We start from the raw sequence: 20,978 nt of genomic DNA, 5'->3' as shown, positions 1-20,978 counted from the left end.
AGTGGTGATGTTGCTGATAGAGATAGAGATAACAGAAGAAGGAGAAATACTGGAGACATTCAAGTGTTCAGATCATGGGCCTGAGTTGTCTATGAGAAAACCAGGCAGTGAAAGCCACAAAAAGGAAGTAAAAGAGTGGATCTGAGGCTGGGCAGAGAGATTTTGACTAGAGCTGAAGAATCATGCCTCTAACTCACCAGTGAGGGCTCTAATTGACCTCTGCAACTGTTGTATCAGCTTAGAATTTGATAGCAGACAAGAAATGTGTTTTAGTTAGCTTCAAGATCCTTAAATAAGTTTGGGAACAAAAAGGGAAAGAATAGCACTAAGACCAAAAGGAAATATTAAAATATCATCTGCCTTGAGCTGTTTTTTTGTTTTGTTTTTGTTTTTTTCTGAATCTAATCGGAGCAAGACTTCTGGCTTTGGGGTGCCAACTCTGCCTCTTTCTAGCAGGGTGACCTAGGACAAGGTATTTAAATAAAGTGATGGTAATAATGGTCCTTAGAGCCTTGAATCATGAGGCTTGAATAAGAACACGCACGTAATACCTGACAGAAAAAACCTCAAAGAGGGCTAGCATTTTAAAAACTATAATTTTTACAACCTAATTTTTTTAATTGAGTTATTCACTCACAATTCTAGGTGACTTCATGATTTTCACAGGTGCCAATATTAGAGTTATAGAATAAAATGTTTAAAGGGGCTATTAAATGAGAATGTTTGTCTAGGCCACTAGTAAGAGAAAAATTAACCCAACTCATCCTGGCTCTGTCACTACATGTGAATGCAATTATCTTAAACATAAGGACTTTGAACTAGATGAATACCCCAGTGTCTTTAAGCTCAAAAATTACTCAAGCAATATCAGCAGTGATTTTATTCCTAACTACTACATGTGTGGCCCTGAGGATCTATAAAGATTATAGCCTGGAGAAAGTAACCTGTTTTCTGGGCACATCATTCCCTTGCCACCCAAGATAGTCAATGATAATTATATACCTAGTGCATATGTGTGATGGGGATGAGGAAGGGGGCAGGAAAGAGACCCCTCCCTTCGGCCTCCTGCCATGGGCTAAGTCCTGGGTTTTCACTTCATTTCCTGAACAACACTATGAGAACTGGTGTTACTGCTCCATTGTAGAAACAAGGCCATTTAAACAGTGGGTTGAAATAAAACAGAATCCAGTTGTTATAGTCCTTGCTCTTTGCAATTTAGAGTCTAGACTAATAGTAAAAAAAAAAAAAAAAAAAAAAAAAAAAGGTTTAATTTTTCTTTTCTTTTTTAGGTAAACTCTACCCTCAACATGGGCTCGTACTCATGACCCCAAGATCAGAGTCTCCTGCCCCACCGACTAAGCCAGCCAGGCACCCCTAAAAAGAATTTTTAACTCAATACACACACGTACACACGTACGCATGTGCACACCCACATGCACACACTGCAGAGACATAGGCTTGAGTGTTCCATGTGGGCTAACTCCTCACAGCATTGACATTGGTTGCCCGTCAACGTTTAGTCTTAACAGTCTTCTGCGAGTTGGGAGTGTTGGCAGCTCATATGCTTTTACATTACTGAGGTGCTGTGGGGAACAATTAAATGTCTGGAGCCTGCTAAGGATTATTAAGTGCTAGCAATTCCTCTCTCAGGTAATAGCTTTTGAGCCATAAAGGGACAGTTAAATAAGCACTTCCATTTTAATATCATTTTCAATAGATAAAAAGGAGTCTAAAATTCTATAATGTCTAAATTTGGTACTGCTGTTTGGGAGGTGAAGAAACTTTAGAGTCATGTGCCTTTTAAAAGGGGATAATTGCCTGCTTCTCAACTTCTTCAGATAGAATTTTTATTGAAGTAAATTGTAGAAGCTCCACAATGAAGGAGACTCTCTTCCGGCTGGATATGTTCTCTTGCAAACGAAGTCTGTGACCCATGCAGCCAGGCTCTAGTGACAGTGGCTTCTAACTGGCTCGGCTAATTTTTATCCAGTTATTTTTCAAGCCTGAATTGTGGAGCAGTTAGTCCCATCACAGTCAGACCTGAAGAAACTCAGCTCTTCAGTTGGCTGCCTCTTCGCTCTCCTTGATCCAAAACCTCACCTTCTTGGCTCCCTCTTTCCTCTCAGCTGTGGAGCGTGTTCTCTTCTCTCCCATCTTAAGAAAAACAAAAACTGAAATCCAAAGCCCCTTGGCCCCTGAGTCTCCATAGAACTGTCTTCCCCTTCTTTTAAGGTCAACTTGTAGCTTGAACTCTTTTTTTCTTTTTAAACTTCCTTACTTCCCTCTCACTTTAAACGTGAGATCATGTTTCTGCCACCTTCTCCCCTTTCTCTTCCACTAAACTTCACTGGAAGTGTTTTCACTGTTGTCAGATGGCCTGTTAGTTACTGCATCCTATGGACACTTCATTGTCTACCTTGACTTTCTTGTGGCCTTTGATGCTCTGACCGCTTCTTCCTAGAACTTCTACAATTATCTCCCCTGGTTTTCCTCCTATTATCTTGTCATTCCTTCTCAGGTCCATCAAGGTCCTCAAATGGTGAGGTTACCCAGGATTCTCAGGGTAGAACTCTCTATGTGCACTCTAGAATGTGATCCCAACCATCCCCCAAGACTTCTGCTTCCACCATTAACTTTCCCCGTTAGACCCCCCAGATGTCTGGTCCTGGCTGTCCTCTGGACTCAGACTTCTGAAGCCTACTTAACATCTCTTCTTGGATATTTCCCAGGCATCAAAACTCATCCTGTCTCAAGCATCTGCTCCCATGACAACCCGCTCTTTTTCCAATGCTCTCATCTCAATAAATTTGGGATTCACAATCTGTTAAACCTAGAAACCTATGTATCATCCTTGACAGCTAAACACATCATAGTATAAGGGCGAAGAGAAAGATTCCAGAGACAGACTGCTTGAGTTTCTCAGCTCTCTCATTTGTTAGCTGTGTTATTGTGTGCCCCTCTGGAGATAAAAGCAGTATTTATTGTCATCACAGTGTTGTTATCCTCATTAAATAATAATAATAACTTCTGTAGAGGCACCTGGGTGACTCAGTGGTTGAGCGCTTGCCTTTGGCTCAGGTTGTGGTCCTGGGGTCCTGGGATCACATCCCACATCAGGCTCCCCACAGGGAGCCTGCTTCTCCCTCTGCCTGTGTCTCTGCCTCTCCCTGTGTCTCTCATGAATAAATAAATAAAATCTTAAAAAAAAAAAAAAAAAAAAGAAACCTTCTGTAGAGCACCTCACTGTTTGTTTACTCCTTCTCCTGTTTTAATCATTATTCTACATAGATCGTAACACCCCCTTCTGTTTAAAGGCATCTAATATCTTCCATCACCCTCCAGGCCCAAATTCCTCATTTTGCCCATCAGAACCCTGCATGCTTAGCCTGGGCCCCACCTCCATGGCCCAGTCTCTGGCAGAAAATTCCTTGTATTTTCTTATCTGGGGCTTTATTGCATGCTCTTCCTTCTGCCTTGAAGCCTTCTTTCCCTCAATTTCCGACCACTTTTGCCTGAACAGCTACTACTCATTCTGCAAGTTTCAGCCTGAATATCACTCCCTAGGAAGTCCAATCTTTGCTTTGGTGCCCGGCTCGGAATCCCCACACCATCTTACAATTTGCCTAGCATCGGTGCTTCATTACATTATATTGTAATGGATTCTTTGTCCAGTTCCTCCCTCAAACTACATTCTCTGTGAAGTAAGGGATTGTTTCTTTTACTTTTCAGCCTCATTGCTTGGACTATCCTGGGTGCAACATAATCACATAAAATACGGTCCTATGGACTCTTGGGGACCTAGGGGGGGAAACTGCTAGGAAGTTCACTACTTGGGCTCATAGCCAGAAAAGAATACAGAATATTTTAATTTTTTAATAAATTAAATAGTAAATATTTTAATATTAAATTTAATAAATATTTATTTTAAAATATTTTAAATGTTGAATGAATGATAAGCTTTATTACAGGTTTAAAAAGTCAGTTTTGAAGATTGCATGAAATGCTCCAGCTCTGTGTTTCTCAACTTTTGAAGTCCATAGTCCATTCTGAGAAACCACACAACTTCATACTCATCCTCGGCATTTGACAGTTACAATGTAGGGGTCATTTTCTGCCTATCCCACCAACCGAGGTTACAGCCTAGTTATTACAACATTGATTTTCAAACTATGATGTCCCCAGAGAGACATTTTACTCCATTCACATCTCTCAAATCCCAGAGTTTAAAAGAAGACTCATATATTTCCTTAATGAAAGAGTGTATGTGCCTGAACTATACTTATTTTTTTTTCACTTGTGGTTTGCTTCTTATTCTCATACAGTTGATTTCCTAATGATTGAGACTTCTTCTAAATCAGGTGCAGTTACATGATAGACAATGTGATTCTACTGATGAATGGTGCCTTGCAAAAAAAATCGGTGAAAGAAATTCTGGTCAAGTGCCACCCATTGGGCCGTTTCACAGAAATGGAAGCTGTCAACATTGCGGAGACACCTTCTGATCTCTTTAATGCTGTTCTGGTTGAAACACCATTAGGTATGAAAGCATAAGCAATCATATAGCTCCCTGTGCGTGTTATCATAGTCATCAGAAAATGTACATTTAATTCATAGTTTTCCCCATGGATACAACATCATACTATACAGATTCCTAGGTGCAGAAGACACATTAAGAAATCTAGTCCAGCTCCCTCATTTTTCAGATGACAACAAATGAAAGTAAACTTCCCAGAGTCACATAAGAATCATTTGTAGCCAGGTAGGAGCTGGAGCTCATCTTTCAACCTCCAAACCTTTGTACATTGTACAGATCATAGTAAATAAATAAATAATTATGATCCCAGGTTAAGAAAAATTTAACATTAATTTTTCAAAAAATTAATTTTCTAGCTCAGTTTTATATGATTAATTTCTTATCCTTTTGTTTTAAACTTCTATCTAAATAAGGCTGCATATGGACAGCATTTTGGTTTAGGAAGTGTAGGAATGCCATTTTTCTGAGACACTCAGGGGTGCCTGTCAAATGACCTAGAGCAATGATGAAATAAATGCTAATTCCATAATAATTTAGCACTGATAATAGTTCTAACATTCAAAATGCTAATGGGATAGTTTTATACATGTTATTGTCAGGAAACCTGGGTAGTAGCAATTCATAGCAATTTGCAGTTGATCATATGTCAAAATAGTTGCCGTTGAAAGCAGAAATTTTAAAAAGAAAAAACAAATTGTGTCATCATTAAATGTGTGATGCTAAGGGAGCATGGTAGGAAGAGGGTAAGTTCATAATCATGGATGTTTGATTCCAGGCTCAGCCTGGTGACGTGGGCCAGTGCAGTTCCCCTCAGTTTCCTCATTTGAAAAATAATGGCATCTTAGTATAACAGAGCTTTGAAAACTAAATAAGACACAGTTTGAGTACAACTCAATGCTTAGCACATAGTAGGGTTGCAAATGACAAATACTACAATTAGATGAGGGGTAGAGGGTCTTCAAAAAGGAAGCCATAAAGTGAACAGTTCCAAGGTATTGTGAGGATCAAGTAAGTTGAAATATAAGCAATGTTTAGTGAACAGCTTGCACACAGTAAATGCTTAATAAATAATCACTCTTTCTGTCATTATCCAGTCTGTGGATTGCCACTCTAATGTTCTAGTCAGGAGTGAGCACAGGGTGACGTGTTCAGGAAATCTTTTCTACAGTTTATAATCATGATTTTCATTTATTTATTTTATGTGATAATTTCTGCTTTCAGCTCCATTCTTTCAGGACTGTATGTCTGAAAATACCCTTGATGAACTGAATATTGAATTACTGCGCAATAAATTGTACAAAGTAAGTATTTCCCAAACTATTATGTTTTTTTTTTCTTTATTACATAATACATCTTAACCAGAGTCCTTTGTTAAAAGTTATTTTGGGGACACCTGGGCGGCTCAGTTGTTGAGCCTTTGGTTCAGGTCATGATCCTGGGGTCCTAGGATCAAGTCCTACATCAAGCTCCTCTCAGGGAGTCTGCTTCTCCCTCTGCCTATGTCTCTGCCTCTCTATCTCTGTGTCTCTCATGAATAAATAAGTAAAATCTTTTAAAAAATAAAAATTAAAAAAAGTTACTTTGCCCATTAGCCAACTCCTACAATTATGAAGGTTGACATACTTGGAATACAGCTTTTACAGTCCTAGTCTTCTAGTTCAATACATATGTGTCCGCTTCCCCTGATGCAGCAAGATCTTTAAGAGGAAGTTACATTCCTCATTCTTCTCTGCATTTCTAGCTCCTTGCCTTGGTGTGCCTGGGACAAAAAAGGTTGCAACTGGATAGATGGATGGTGGGTGGACAGATGAATAAGGTGAACCATATCCATTTTTAAAACACTGCCTGGCTGGTTCAGTCAGTAGAGCATGGAACTCTTGATCTCGGGGTTGTAATTTCGAGAACTGTGTTGGGTATAGAGATTACTTAAAATCAAGATCTTAAAAAAAAAAATTAAAAAATAAAAACCAACCAGTATACATAGTGACCCTTGTGTTACGTAGTATCTATCCCTGTCCTTAAATTTCACCTTGCATAACCTGGCCAGCTATCTGTACTATGCCACCACCATTTGAGTAGCTCTGTGTCCTGGGGGCTGAGCAAAATCTGCCCATTTTCACTCATACAACCATAGCATCTTTGATACTCTCACTGAGTAACTGAAGGAGTACATACTGTATACTGTATATATGGAGAATATAGTGTCATGCCATATGTGTATATATATATATATATGTTTATGCTAAACGTATGGTCCTTCCAAGAGCACTGTGTTGCAGGCAATTTTCCTTTTTATAAAGAGATGTATGGACTTAGAGGAGGCATCCTTGAGGTATAGCTAACAGAAGGCACCTTTCTAAGCAAATTATAGGCATTAGTTCACTTAATCCAGCCAGCAAAACTATGTGCTATCCTCATTTCTCAGATGAGAAGTCACTTAGCTAGTAAGTGAGTTGACATTCAAACACAATCATTCCAATTGTTCAGCCCAAGCTCTGCCTTCCCAGTATGTCCTCTGCATTCAAAGCCATCCCAAACATGTCTCCGGGGCACCAAGAGAAATTAAATGTCAGCACAGGAACAAATCTAGAATTATTTGTTGAGTTCATGAAAGAGTTTGGCACTTTTATTAGAATATCAAAAATTAATAATGTGAAATAAACATAGGAACCATGCAAACAGTGCTTGCAAAAAGCGCTTGCTTGTTAAGGAATCATAAGGTATGTTAAGTACAATTTTGTTCTTTTTTAAACCTGTGCAACATGCTTCAATGCAAAAGTTTGTATCAAATTTTTAATAAAATATTGCCCTACGGGACAAGTAATTCAACCTCCATTAAAGTATTTAATAAGCCATGAAGAGCTGATCTAGAAATTTCCAAAGGAAAATATCTTCATTTTATTGTTTTATGATCTTTCTTCTTTTTAAGTCTTACCTCGAGGCATTCTATAAATTTTGTAAGAATCATGGTGATGTCACTGCAGAAATCATGTGTCCCATTCTTGAGGTAAGAAAGTCTTTCAATTTCTTTATGTCAAATAATGTGCTTACATACTTCTCATTTACATAATCCTACTTTTATTTATTTAAGTTAGAAGGTCCTTTATCTAGGAGCTGGGTGCCTGGGTGGTTCAGTGGTTTAAGTGTCTGCCTTTGGCTCAGGTCATGATCCTGGGGTCCTGGAATCAAGCCCTGAGTCAGGCTCCTTGCTTAGCAGGGAGCCTGCTTCTCCATTTCCTTCTCCCCTTCCTCCCTGCTCATGCTCTCTGTCTCTCTCAAACAAATAAATGAAATATTTATTTTATATTATTTATTATAATATAATTTATTTTATATTATTATATTATATTATTTATATATTTTTTATATTTATTATAAATAATATAATTATTCATATTTTATGCCACTACTGCTTTCTACCTGTCTAAATAAGATATTTATTTGTTTGAGAGAGAAAGATAGCAGGAGAAAAGCTCCTTTATCTAAAAATAATCAACAACATATTTAATCATACATATCATTTGATGCCTTCAGTTAAGAGTGATATTTTCCAAGTTTCCTACATAAAGAGTTATTTTGGAATTCGAAAAGAACAATGCTGAGTGGCCCGGGTGGCTCAGTGGTTTAGCCCCGCCTTCAGCCCAGGGCCTGATCCTGGGGACTGGGGATTGGGTCCCATGTTGGGTTCCCTCTGCCTGTGTCTCTGCCTCTCTCTCTGTTTCTCTGTCTCTCTGTCTCTCATGAATAAATAAATAAAATCTTAAAAAATGGGTGAATAAATAAATAAAATTTTGGTCATGATTCATTTTGATATAATATGAACAAAGTACAGTATAATTAGTTAAAAATTTGGTATATGATGAGCAATTGGTAGACTATGAGTACTTGTAATAATAACCCAACTTCCATCTAACAAAGAACATGGGGCAAGTTGGGAATTCTCACAACATGGAACCAAAGTCCACTATGGACCTTGTTCCTAATATAATCCCAAAATAAAGGACACTAAAACAAAACAGTCCTTGAGCATTCCACCTCTGGGTAGGAAGACTTTGGGTGAGATGATTCACAGTTGGCATGCTCACTTAGTTATATATCATATGCCACTACTGCTTTCTACCTGTCTAAATGATGCTATAATCTTTTAAATTCCTCTTTATCATCACAGATTTCATCTGTGCTCGAGATCCTCTTGTTTGCACATGTCGATCTCAGAGATTAGGCCAGAGTTCAGAAGAACCTAGGGACATCCTGGGCATAGTTTGTATTGTGTTTCATATAGATCTCTTTTGCTGGCTTCAACTTGAATTTAAAAAGGGGGCAGGGGCAGATACCATTCTAGACAGAAAAGCCCTTTGCTTTGCCCTGTGATACGAAGTTTTGTCTAAAGAATATCTTTAAACATTAGACTGTCACGGTGACTTCACTGGTAGGTAGATTAAATAATTCAATGACTTCTGATTTCAAGAGAAGCCTGAAAAGAACTGCCCTTTTGGCAAAAAGGAAGAAACAAAAAACCTGGATAACTTCATATGCATATATTTTATTTTATTTTATTTTATTTTATTTTATTTTATTTTATTTTATTTTCATTCTTTCTTAGCCTTTTTTTATATGCATATATTTTAATGTTCTGAAACTGCATATGATAAAATTAGTTCCCCTCAAAACATCTGATCATTAAAATTGTACAATTAAAGATACTTTGCTATCCTTTGTTAACTCTTCAAGCAAAAGCAGTCCTTGAAGTAAAAATTTATCACTGGAAAACTCTAAAAAAATCATTTTTGCTTTATTACACAGGAAGTGGGCATTGATAAATAAATAACATTTTTTATGGTATAGTAAACGTCAGAAAGTGACCTGGTCTCTTTCATTCTGATCACATAACATAAGTAACCTGCTGGCCCTATGAAGCCCTCCCCTTCCTTCTCATAAATTTTTAACTACTAGCCACACTATGAGAAGCCACATTATCTATGGCTTGAAAGTGTGATTTCTACTGGCATAATTCCTGTGGTTTAGAAATGGCTGATGTGCTTTATACCCACAAAATATGTGAAATAAGAGCTATGGCAAAGCTTATAACCTTACAAAAGATCTACAATGACACTATTAATAGTTAACATTTATTATGTGCCAGATACTATCCTAAGTGCTTATATACTTAAATTCTCTTGGACTTCAAAACAGCACAGTGAAAATAAAAAACCAGCACAACAACATGGGAGATTAGTATCTATTTTTCAGAACAGGCAACTGGGGCACAAAGGAGTCTAGTAACTTACCTGATGACACACAGCTAAGAAGGGGTTGTGTCAGAATTTGAACCCACATAGCCTAGCTCCAGATCCTCAGTGTTTATCCACAATATAACTTCTACATTAAATTTGCCATTCGCAAAAGCAAGTTCTAATTCAGGGCACCTGGGTGTCTCAGTCGGGTAAGTGTCTACCTTGTGCTCAGGTTATGATCCCGGGGTCCTGGGATGGAGCCCCGCCTTGGGCTCCTTGCTCAGCAGGGAACCTTCTCCTCCCTCTCCTTCTGCTGTTGCTCCTGCTTGTGCTCTTTCAAATAAATAAGATTTTTTTAAAAGTAAATGCTAATTTATAAGCAAGATCATATTGTGTGTGCTATAAAAATCAGAAATAGGTAAGAATTATATCTGTAATCTTCAGTAATGCAGAAAGGACAGCATAGTATTAAAAGAATCCTTATCACTCTGTTTGCTCAAACTGCTATATACCCAGTGTTCCCATTATCCCTTTCCTATGCCCATGATATTACCACATTAGATTAGATTTTATTCAAGCTGTGTTAAAGATAAAAGTCCATTTCATTATCTTTATACATTATATAGAGGTATTAGTTACACATAGCATGCAATTATAATGATTCTAATGATATGATCAGAAGAGATTTGTCAAGTTTATGTAAATATATCAGATCATGTAATTACCCCCCATTTTCTTTGTGCAACAGTGCACTTGCAGTCATAAAGTTCTTCCATATATGTTCTTATTTAATCTCAATTGACTTCAAAAGACTTAATATGGTAAAAGAGAGCATTGACCTGGCCTTGCATGCAAAAATTTGACCTAATTACAAGATTGGGACTTTATAAGGAAATAAAAAGAAATTGACTTATGTTCACTGCAGCGTACTGTTTGCTTTTATGCCTTGTATTATTTGTTTTGTCTTCGGTCCTCTGACAATCTATATGTTTAATCAAACAGTGAAAAACAAGCACAGAATACAGTTGTTTTATCTTCCTGACTAGCAAGCCTGTACTCTATTCCAGTTCACTCCACTCTCTTGCACTGCCATCGACCCCTCCACCCACTGCCCCCACAAGGTATTCCTTTCCTCCAATAATGAACTGGCAAGATGTGTGACCTAATTAGCCCAATTCTATCATGTGCAACTGATAATGATTTTGAGTAAGTCAACAGTACACTATTACCTTTTGCAACAACACCCAAAAATAAGTGATGGTTTTAAAATGAATGAGTGTAAGGAAGAGGGAAAGGACATGGGACATTTGGCATTATCTGTGCCACACAGGATGCCAACCCTCTATAAATGATAGAGAGAGCTTAAGTGAAATCTAATACCACCCCATTCACTATCTTCCATAATCAGTTGTTATGTCAAACTGTCTGCCTGGGGTTCAAACAAAATATAGCCCTTCACACAATTTCAAGATTATAGTTCTTTTTTAAAATTAAGATTTTATTTATTATTTGACAGAGAGAGAGAGAGAGAGAGAGCAAGACCATGAGCACAAGCAGGGGAGTGGCAAAGGGAGAGGGAGAAGCAGGCTAGGGAGCCGAACTCCAGGCTTGATCCCAGGACCCTGGATCATGACCTGAGCCGAAGGCAGACACTTGAGACAAAGCCACCCAAGCTCCCTGTATAACTGTTTTTACTAAGAATAGACATACTCGGGATGCCTGGGTGGCTCAGAAGTTGAGCGTCTGCCTTTGGCCCAGGACGTGATCCCTGGATCCAGGATCGAGTCCCACATCAGGCTCCTTGCAGGGAGCCTGCTTCTCCCTTAGCCTATGTCTCTGCCTCTCTCTCTCTCTCTCTCTCTCTCATTGTGTCTTTCATAAATAAATAAATAAATAAATAAATAAATAAATAAATAGACATACTCATACACAAAGAACATCTAGACTAGAAAAAAGTGCTAAGACACATGGTTATAATAAAAGGGAAATTAAGGTATAGTAGGGAATCAAAGGAAATCATATTCAACTAGGGAAGAAATAGATGGGCTTCTTGTAAAAAAAAAAAAAAAAGGCATTTAATGGAGCCTCCAATGCAGGTAAGATATCAACATGGAGAGTTCTGGAATGAAGTACACACGTAGGCAAAAGGAAGAAGTATTTACAAGAACAAGAAGTTGGAGTGTTCAGATAACCTGTTGTGTGGGGATGTTCAGATCCCTGATTGTATCAAAGTCCTCTCCTGGCATGGCCTGTGAAGCCTGTCCTGTGTTCTTCACAGCTACCTGTCCAGCCTACTTCTTCATATACTTTCCTAGTCTCGAGCCTTGACCATTCCTCCAAAATATCATGCTTTATAACTTCATGCATCATCCTCCTCCAGAACGGCCTCTGCTGCCCGGTATATCTGTGATGCTGCTGATTCCACCCTGCTTCTCTCCTGAAAATCCTAACATCTTATAGAGCAATGCATGTCAATTATTTCTCAATAAAACTGGGCAGGGTCGGGGGAGTGAAAAAAATATAACATTTTAGAACTAGAAAACACATAAAAGGGCATGTGGGACAATTAACTCTATTATTGCTCCCCCGCTCTAATTTTCATTTCAAGGTTTCTGATCACCAGGAAATCTCCCTCTTGCATTTCTTCTGTCCCTGGAAAGTCTAAAATTCCTGACAGTACTGGCTACATTCAGTAGCCAGAGGCAGCTGCCTTTGTTTCCAAATGAGGCCACTCCCGGCTTCTGGGTCACCCATACTTTCCGTGAGATCAATCAAAAGGATCAGAAGGAACTAACTCTCACCCTTCTGATAGGAAACACCTGTTCTAACAAGAGTTCCAGTAAAATCTGTGGCAAGTCTGGATTTGTTAATTAGTCAAAAGTAAGCTGATCAAAGGATATCACAGAGCAGTTTATTTTAGTTATTGTGTGTGTACAAATAATCTTGGAATCCTGTTAAAATGCAAGCCCTGGTTTAGTAGGGTTGGGCTATGGCCTGAAACTCTGCATTTCTTTTTTTCATGACCTGAGGCGAAACCAAGAGTAGGACACTTAATGAACTGAACCACCCAGGCACAGGGAGACTCTGCATTTCTAATAAGCTTCTGGGTTACATCAAAGCTACTGACCTATGAAACACACCTTGAGTAGCAACGTTGTAGAGAATATTGGAGAATATTGAAAAACATTCTCCAATAGTAGAATCACAGACCATTCTGTTGGATTCAGTAAACAGTTATGTATCTTCCTACATGTCAGGCACTGGATATTAAAAAATAAAAACAAGAACGGCATGATTTCCCTCAGATTTTACAGCGTAAGAAAAAAAATAATTTCCAGATTTAAAAATAATGTAGGTGCAGGGTGTTTCAGATATATAGAGAAGAGTTTCTCAGCTCAAGGATACTGTGACAAACTCCTACGATAGGCAGAGAGGATCCCATGAAGGACAGACTGAGAAGGAATGAGCAGAAAAGATAGGAGAAGAACCAAGAGACAGAATACATATGGAGACCAAAGGAATAGTAAGAAATTTCCAGAAAAACTGAGTGGTTAGAGGAAATAGGTCTGGCGTGGAGCTGTTTGCTCCAGTGCCTAGTGGTACTCAGCACAAAGACAGGACGTGAGTATATGTGACCCACTTGAAAGATCATGAGATCAAGCTCTATGATCTTACAAGTGAGGAAACAGGCCTCAAAGCAAGATAATTTGTCCTGAGCCATATAATCCTGAGCTACAGGGTTAGATTTATTGATATCCAATCTGGGACTTTCAAGAAGAAAACCCCAACCATCAAAGTACAAACAAATGGCAAGTAGTATGAAATCTCATTATGTAGAAGAAATCAGACCGACATCAATAACCAGAAAGAGATGTTAACATCTATGACATGCACTCTGTATTCTAAACACCCTGACAGGCACTTCCGCTTACATTATCTCGTCCTATCCCTGAACAGACCCCAACAAGTAGGTATTATTCCCATTTTTATGGAAGAGACATTTGAGACTCTAGGGACCTACGTGACAGAGTCACATGAGTAACAATTGCAGAGTGCCTGGGAACTGAAGTTTTCAGTGGGGTTTCAAGAGTCATGGGCCATTATCACTGTGTGATCCTTCTCTGGCAAACAAAGTTACTCCATTATAAGAAGAGGCTAAGGGAACATTAATAACACATGTTTGTATTATAATTAGACATAAATCTGGAAAGGTAAGCAAATCACTCTGGAAATGAATTCATCTACTTATAAATGTTCTGTTTATAGCATTTAGTACATGGTTAGATTTCACTGATTTTATGTCTTGCCAATTCAGTTTGAGGCGGACAGACGGGCTTTTATCATCACTCTCAACTCCTTTGGCACCGAACTGAGCAAAGATGACCGGGAGACCCTCTACCCGACCTGTGGCAAGCTCTATCCTGAAGGATTGCGCCTGTTGGCTCAAGCAGAAGACTTTGATCAGATGAGAAGAGTAGCAGACCATTATGGAGTACGTGACTAGACCAGGGGCCCTGAACATCTCACGTTACTTCATCACATGGACTTTAGAAGTTCACCCATCAAATTTACATGTCTTCTCTAAAACAGTTAGGTTTGTAAGGTAGAAAGCAATGTCATTCTAGAACTGTCTCTCTCTCTCTCTCCTTCTTTTTTTTTTTTTTTTTTTTGGAGGTTCCTGCCAAGCAAGTACTTGTTTAAATCTCCAAGGAGCAGTCATCTGAGCACGTCTTTTGAAGTGCTTGATAAAGCAAGTTCCCCAAGGAACTGGTGCAGTGTTCTGGATATGTGAGCTGATGGCAAAGTTATATAAAATAGCCTGGCCCAGCAGTCTTTTCAAGTGTGCATTGGGTAAACTGGCTTAGGTACAGAATGTCTACTTGAAACACAAGAGGGAATATGAACATATTGGTTTCTACCATTCCCTTTAATCAGTGGCCAGAAATAAGGAATGGAAGGAGGGCTACTGTGTCCTTCCCTTATTCCACATCCAAATGCTCTCTGAAGAGCCTGCAGCTTCTCAGCTCATCCCCTGATTCCATGCCTCCTGATTTATGGTAACATATGCCTTCCAGGTAACTTTTTCAGAACTGAAGTGACACTCTTACCTTCTCTTATGGGTTTCTGGAGCCTTCAGGTAAAGAGAAATCAGAAATCTGCATAAACCTTTGCAGTAGCTCATGTCATCACAAGAGGCTATTTTTAGCATAATATTAAATTTTGAGCTTCTCAATTTCCACCTCTTCCATACTTGAAATCCCATATGAATTTTACCAACTGTCATTTCAAAGAGCCCATAAACCCATGCTGCTTAAGCCATGAGCATCCATTTATCCTCAGTAAGGTGCCCAACTAGCCCTAAGAACCTAATGTAGAAATTAGCTCATACAATGTATATTGAGAGTAGAATTGCTTTTGCCTCTTGCCCTGTAGGCCTGAATAAGCCACTAGACTAGAAATTCATCCATACTCTTTTATCTGGATTTTTGGGTATTTTTTTTTAGGAGACCAAGAGCCTACAAAAAACATTCAGTCTTTTTGGACAGATTTTTTTTTAAAGAACAGGCACATCATTTCTGTATTGCTAGGAAAATATCTTCATGTTTATAAGAAATGAGAATTTGTTTAAAAATAGTCTCTGTTTTTTAGGTATACAAGCCTTTGTTTGAGGCTGTGGGTGATGGCAATGGAGGAAAGACATTGGAGGATGTGTTTTATGAGCGTGAGGTATGATATACATGGAAATGCTATTAGCTTATATATGTTTTTTTCTCTTGCTCTAGGTTTTAGATGTTTTCTTACTTTAGGTTTTCTTTTGGGGGGCTTCTTTTTACAGTTGATCAGTTCTAGTGATTAAGCACAGAATTTGACAACCAAATGGGTATTAATATCTCTGCCTTGGAGGCCCAGGGTTCACATATGATGGCTTCCTGCTGAATTGTCCTACCCAGAAACCCATAGTACACATACTGAAGCTCTGGAAAGAATGCAGCTATTCCATAGTTAACTGAAGAATCAGAACTAGGACATTCTCATGATCATATATTGACTATCTTCAAGGTGTATGGTCTATTAGGTGCCTCTCTCACTCTCTAATCCATCCCTTCCTCAAGAAGACTTTGTCTAAAATTATAATTTAAGAATACAATGATCCCACTTAGGAATTATTTGTATGGAAATCCATCTGGAGCATCTAGATTATTCTCTTTCCTTAAAAAGCAGAAGAGTACTTATTCCATTTATAGTGAATTCCTGGGCTACCAAAGTATTCAACAAAAGGGCTTCTTTTTGAGGTAGTTGGGGATACCAGATAAGGTATCTCAAATCTAGAGAATTTTTCTAGTATATGCTATTCATTTCTCTAAAACCACTGGCCCTTCCCCTTCAATTGATTGACAGAGAACCCTGAAATCTATCCAAATTTTAGGGTAGGACTGACTCCGGAAAGCAGTTTGGGCCCCTTCCTGTAACTCTTACTCTAAATATTTTCCAACAGCTCTCTACTGCCTGTCACAAAAAGAGTAAAAACAATGCAAGTTATTCCCATATATTAGGGATGTTTTTAAAATTCCACACTATTGCACAACTGCTTCAAAGAATGCTGTTAAGAAAGCTGCCCTTGGCAGGAAAAATAAGTATCTGTTCCTGAAAGCAAGGACCTCCACTTCCTGAATATTTAGCTTGACGTTTTCAGAGCTGCATGAGGGACTCAGTACCTCTCATACTTTTTTCAAAATGGAAAAGAATAAAAGAATTGTTCCATTGTTCAGACTTTACCCCAGCTGAATGATTTTTTTTTTAATTTTCTTTTACCGATATACCTTCTGCAGAAAAAAAAACAATTCAACCATATGTCAAATTGCTGTAGAATATCCTAAGAAAGCTCAAAATGTCACTCATTCCAAATTCCAGAGGCCTGTGGCATTGCCCTGGAGGAGAGTTAGGCAGCCTACAAACTTTTTAGAATTTTTAAAGTTGTGGCCAAGAAGGAATAGTCTACCTAAATGAGATGTGCCCGCTAGCTAGAAACCAACTCTGTATATTACTACAAAGTTCCACACTTATATTCACATACAAACACCAAGATTTTCCCAGGAATCTTTTCGCAAGCAGTGCTGAGAAGATTTGGAGTTTGTCTTGTGATTAAACCTCCTTTATTTTATTTCTTTATATTTTTATAAACTTACTTTTATTTTTTTAATAAATTAATTTTTATTGGTGTTCAATTTACCAACATACAGAAAAACACCCAGGGCTCATCCTGTCAAGTGTCCCCTCAGTGCCCGTCACCCATTCCCCCCCACCCCCCACCCTCTTCCTCTTCCACCACCCCTAGTTCGTTTCCCCGAGTTAGGAGTCTTTATGTTCTGTCTCCCTTCCTGATATTTCCCACACATTTCTTCTCCCTTCCCTTATATTCCCTTTCACTATTATTTATATTCCCCAAATGAATGAGAACATACACTGTCCTTCTCCGATTGACTTACTGCACTCAGCATAATACCCTCCAGTTCCATCCACGTTGAAGCAAATGGTGGGTATTTGTCGTTTCTAATTGCTGAGTAATATTCCATTGTATACATAAACCACATCTTCTTTATCCATTCATCTTTCGATGGACACCGAGGCTCCTTCCACAGTTTGGCTATTGTGGCCATTGCTGCTAGAAACATCGGGGTGCAGGTGTCTCGGCGTTTCATTGCATCTGAGTCTTTGGGGTAAATCCCCAACAGTGCAATTGCTGGGTCGTAGGGCAGGTCTATTTGTAACTCTTTGAGGAACCTCCACACAGTTTTCCAGAGTGGCTGCACCAGTTCACATTCTCACCAACAGTGTAAGAGGGTTCCCTTTTCTCCGCATCCTCTCCAACATTTGTTGTTTCCTGCCTGCTTAATTTTCCCCATTCTCACTGGTGTGAGGTGGTATCTCATTGTGGTTTTGATTTGTATTTCCCTGATGGCAAGTGATGCGGAGCATTTTCTCATGTGCGTGTTGGCCATGGCTATGTCTTCCTCTGTGAGATTTCTCTTCATGTCTTTTGCCCATTTCATGATTGGATTGTTTGTTTCTTTGGTGTTGAGTTTAATAAGTTCTTTATAGATTTTGGAAACTAGCCGTTTATCTGATATGTCATTTGCAAATATCTTCTCCCATTCTGTAGGTTGTCTTTTAGTTTTGTTAACTGTATCCTTTGCTGTGCAAAAGCTTCTTATCTTGATGAAGTCCCAATAGTTCATTTTTGCTTTTGTTTCTTTTGCCTTTGTGGATGTATCTTGCAAGAAGTTACTGTGGCCAAGTTCAAAAAGGGTGTTGCCTGTGTTCTCCTCTAGGATTTTGATGGAATCTTGTCTCACATTTAGATCTCTCATCCATTTTGAGTTTATCTTTGTGTATGGTGCAAGAGAGTGGTCCAGTTTCATTCTTCTGCATGTGGATGTCCAATTTTCCCAGCACCATTTATTGAAGAGACTGTCTTTCTTCCAATGGATAGTCCTTTATCATTCTCAATGGGGAAGCACTGGGAGCCTTTCCCCTAAGATCAGGAACAAGACAGGGATGTCCACTCTCACCACTGCTATTCAACATAGTACTAGAAGTCTTCGCCTCAGCAATCAGACAACAAAAAGACATTAAAGGCATTCAAATTGGCAAAGAAGAAGTCAAACTCTCCCTCTTCACCGATGACATGATACTGTACATAGGAAACCCAAAAGCCTCCACCCCAAGATTGCTAGAACTCATACAGCAATTTGGTAGCGTGGCAGGATACAAAATCAATGCCCAGAAATCAATGGCATTTCTATACACTAACAATGAGACTGAAGAAAGAGAAATTAAGGAGTCAATCCCATTTACAATTGCACCCAAAAGCATAAGATACCTAGGAATAAACCTAAGCAAAGAGGTAAAGGATCTATACCCTAAAAACTATAGAACACTTCTGAAAGAAATTGAGGAAGACACAAAAAGATGGAAAAATATTCCATGCTCATGGATTGGCAGAATTAATATTGTGAAAATGTCAATGTTACCCAGGGCAATTTACACGTTTAATGGAATCCTTATCAAAATACCATGGACTTTCTTCAGAGAGTTAGAACAAATTATTTTAAGATTTGTGTGGAATCAGAAAAGACCCCGAATAGCCAGGGGAATTATAAACTTACTTTTAAAACTACTATGGTCTATCTGTAGAATGACTCTAAAGTTCCCTTTAGAACTTGATGAGTTGTCACCGCTTTCTTTTATTTGACCAAATTTGGACATTGCTTATTTAAATACAAATAATCACTATACAAGCACAAGCCAGTCTGCAATTTAATATTATTTCAAAAATGTAGTATATTCCCAATAAGTGATGGTCAGTTTTGTTTTTTCCTTCCTTAGGTACAAATGAATGTGCTGGCATTCAACAGGCAATTCCACTATGGTGTGTTTTACGCATACACAAAGCTGAAGGAACAAGAAATGAGAAATATCGTGTGGATAGCAGAATGCATTTCACAAAGACATCGAACTAAAATTAACAGCTACATTCCAATTTTATAACTCAGTGTGGGGCCTCAAATGTAGAAAATCTTCAATATGAAGAAGAGGTTCTGAGGAAAATAAAAAGAATTGTGTTACAATTATCTGGGTTACACAAAAATAATTCACACTACACCTTCACAAGTTGCAGACCCACCAGAAATATAGTAAACCAACAGACACAAAGTGGTTTTTTTTTTTCCAGTAGCCTTAAATTTTGTTTCCACATTTATGTCTTCCTCTTTACCAGACTTCAGACATTAATTCTAACTAACTGTATGGTACTTTTCCTATTCTTGTTTGGTTGTATTAACAATCAGATCTAATTAAAATGTTTTACTTTTGCTTTCCCATGCTTCTCCACAGGCCCAATATTGTCTGCTTTATTTTTTCCTCACCTAGGTCCACAAAAACCCAGGATTGTATGAGGCTGGCATCGATCACATGTGATGAAAATACTGTAGTTTTTCTTTTTATTATTTTTCAAGATTGATTTGATTCCTTTTTTTTTTTTTTTTTTGAAAGAGAGAGAGTGTGGTCACAGGCAAGTAGGGGGTGGGGCAGAGGGAGAGAGAATCTTCAAGCAAATTCCCAGCTGAGCATGGAGCCCAATATAGGACTCAATCCCAAGACATCTGAGCCACCCAAGCACCCCAAAATTGAAAGAATTTAAAGTATACAATGTGATGATTTGATATACATATACATTGTGAAAGAATTCCCCTCATCAAGTTAGTTATACATCCATCACTTCACGTAGTTGTCTTCCATCCCACCCCCCCACCCCCCCCACACCCCCTGTAAGAATATTTAAGTTCTACTGTCTTAGTAAATTTCAGTTATACAATAATGTCATCAACTATAGTCACCATGTTATGCATTAGATCCTCAAACCTTATTCATCTATAACTGAAAGCTTGTCCTCTTTTACTAACTCTTCCATATTTCCCCATCCCCCAGCCTCTGGCAACCATTTTTCTACTCACTATTTCTAGGAGTTAAATTTTTTACTTTTTTTAGATTCCACACATAAGTGAAAATTAAAAGGAAATGTACAGCTAAGATTTTAATAATCTTTATGATTAGATTTTTTAATTCAATAATATTTTTCTTAAGATTTATGGAGACATGGAAGAGTAGATAATCATGACTCTCAGCTTTCAGTGTCCAGATCATGTGGTTGTACACAAGCTTCATCTTGTTGATATGGTGACAGTGATTGATATCGAATAAAATTTTCAAAGCCTCAAAGGCTTTTCAGTAGAAAGATCAGAGGAAAGTTATGCAATATCCACACATGCAAATACATAAACATAAATCATATTTTAGAGAATTACTGTTTTGCAGATTAATTGTCCCTTGTGCTAGATATAACTGTGAAATATCAGGATTATCTGAGTCATAGAATTTAACATGAGATGCTAAGAGTGGCTTTAATCATTCGAGTTCACATAACCCTTTAAGAATATGATGAGCACTATGGATACTTTCCCTGAGAATAATAGACATCTGGATATTCATCCAAAATTTTACATAGTTTTTGAAAAGACTATGGATCCTCTAAAATCCATTCATGTGCAACCTAGAAGTCCAAAGACTCCAGGTTAAAAAACTCCATTGCACAGGCCAAGGAATAAAAGAATACAACAGGTTAGAAAGCCATGGATGAGAAAGGATTTGAT

The 20,978-nt window shown here is 38.2% G+C and overlaps 1 protein-coding gene across 1 annotated transcript in view; it reads left to right on the top strand.

Annotated features, from left to right (window-relative positions):
• Positions 1-19,400, top strand: part of ATP6V0D2 (ATPase H+ transporting V0 subunit d2) — a 43,760-nt gene extending 24,360 nt beyond the window's left edge. The window contains exons 3-8 of the mRNA XM_041769629.1: positions 4,359-4,537; positions 5,756-5,835; positions 7,464-7,541; positions 14,084-14,260; positions 15,418-15,495; positions 19,156-19,400. Coding sequence (XP_041625563.1) covers positions 4,359-4,537; positions 5,756-5,835; positions 7,464-7,541; positions 14,084-14,260; positions 15,418-15,495; positions 19,156-19,317 — 754 coding nt within the window. The 3' untranslated portion in view covers positions 19,318-19,400. The remainder of the gene's footprint in view (positions 1-4,358; positions 4,538-5,755; positions 5,836-7,463; positions 7,542-14,083; positions 14,261-15,417; positions 15,496-19,155) is intronic.
• Positions 19,401-20,978: the final 1,578 nt, after the last annotated feature.

This window comes from Vulpes lagopus, chromosome 9, assembly GCF_018345385.1.
Source record: "Vulpes lagopus strain Blue_001 chromosome 9, ASM1834538v1, whole genome shotgun sequence".
Classification (NCBI taxonomy): domain Eukaryota; kingdom Metazoa; phylum Chordata; class Mammalia; order Carnivora; family Canidae; genus Vulpes; species Vulpes lagopus.
Note: the sequence above shows the minus strand (reverse complement) of the source record. Positions and strands in the feature narration are given on the sequence as shown.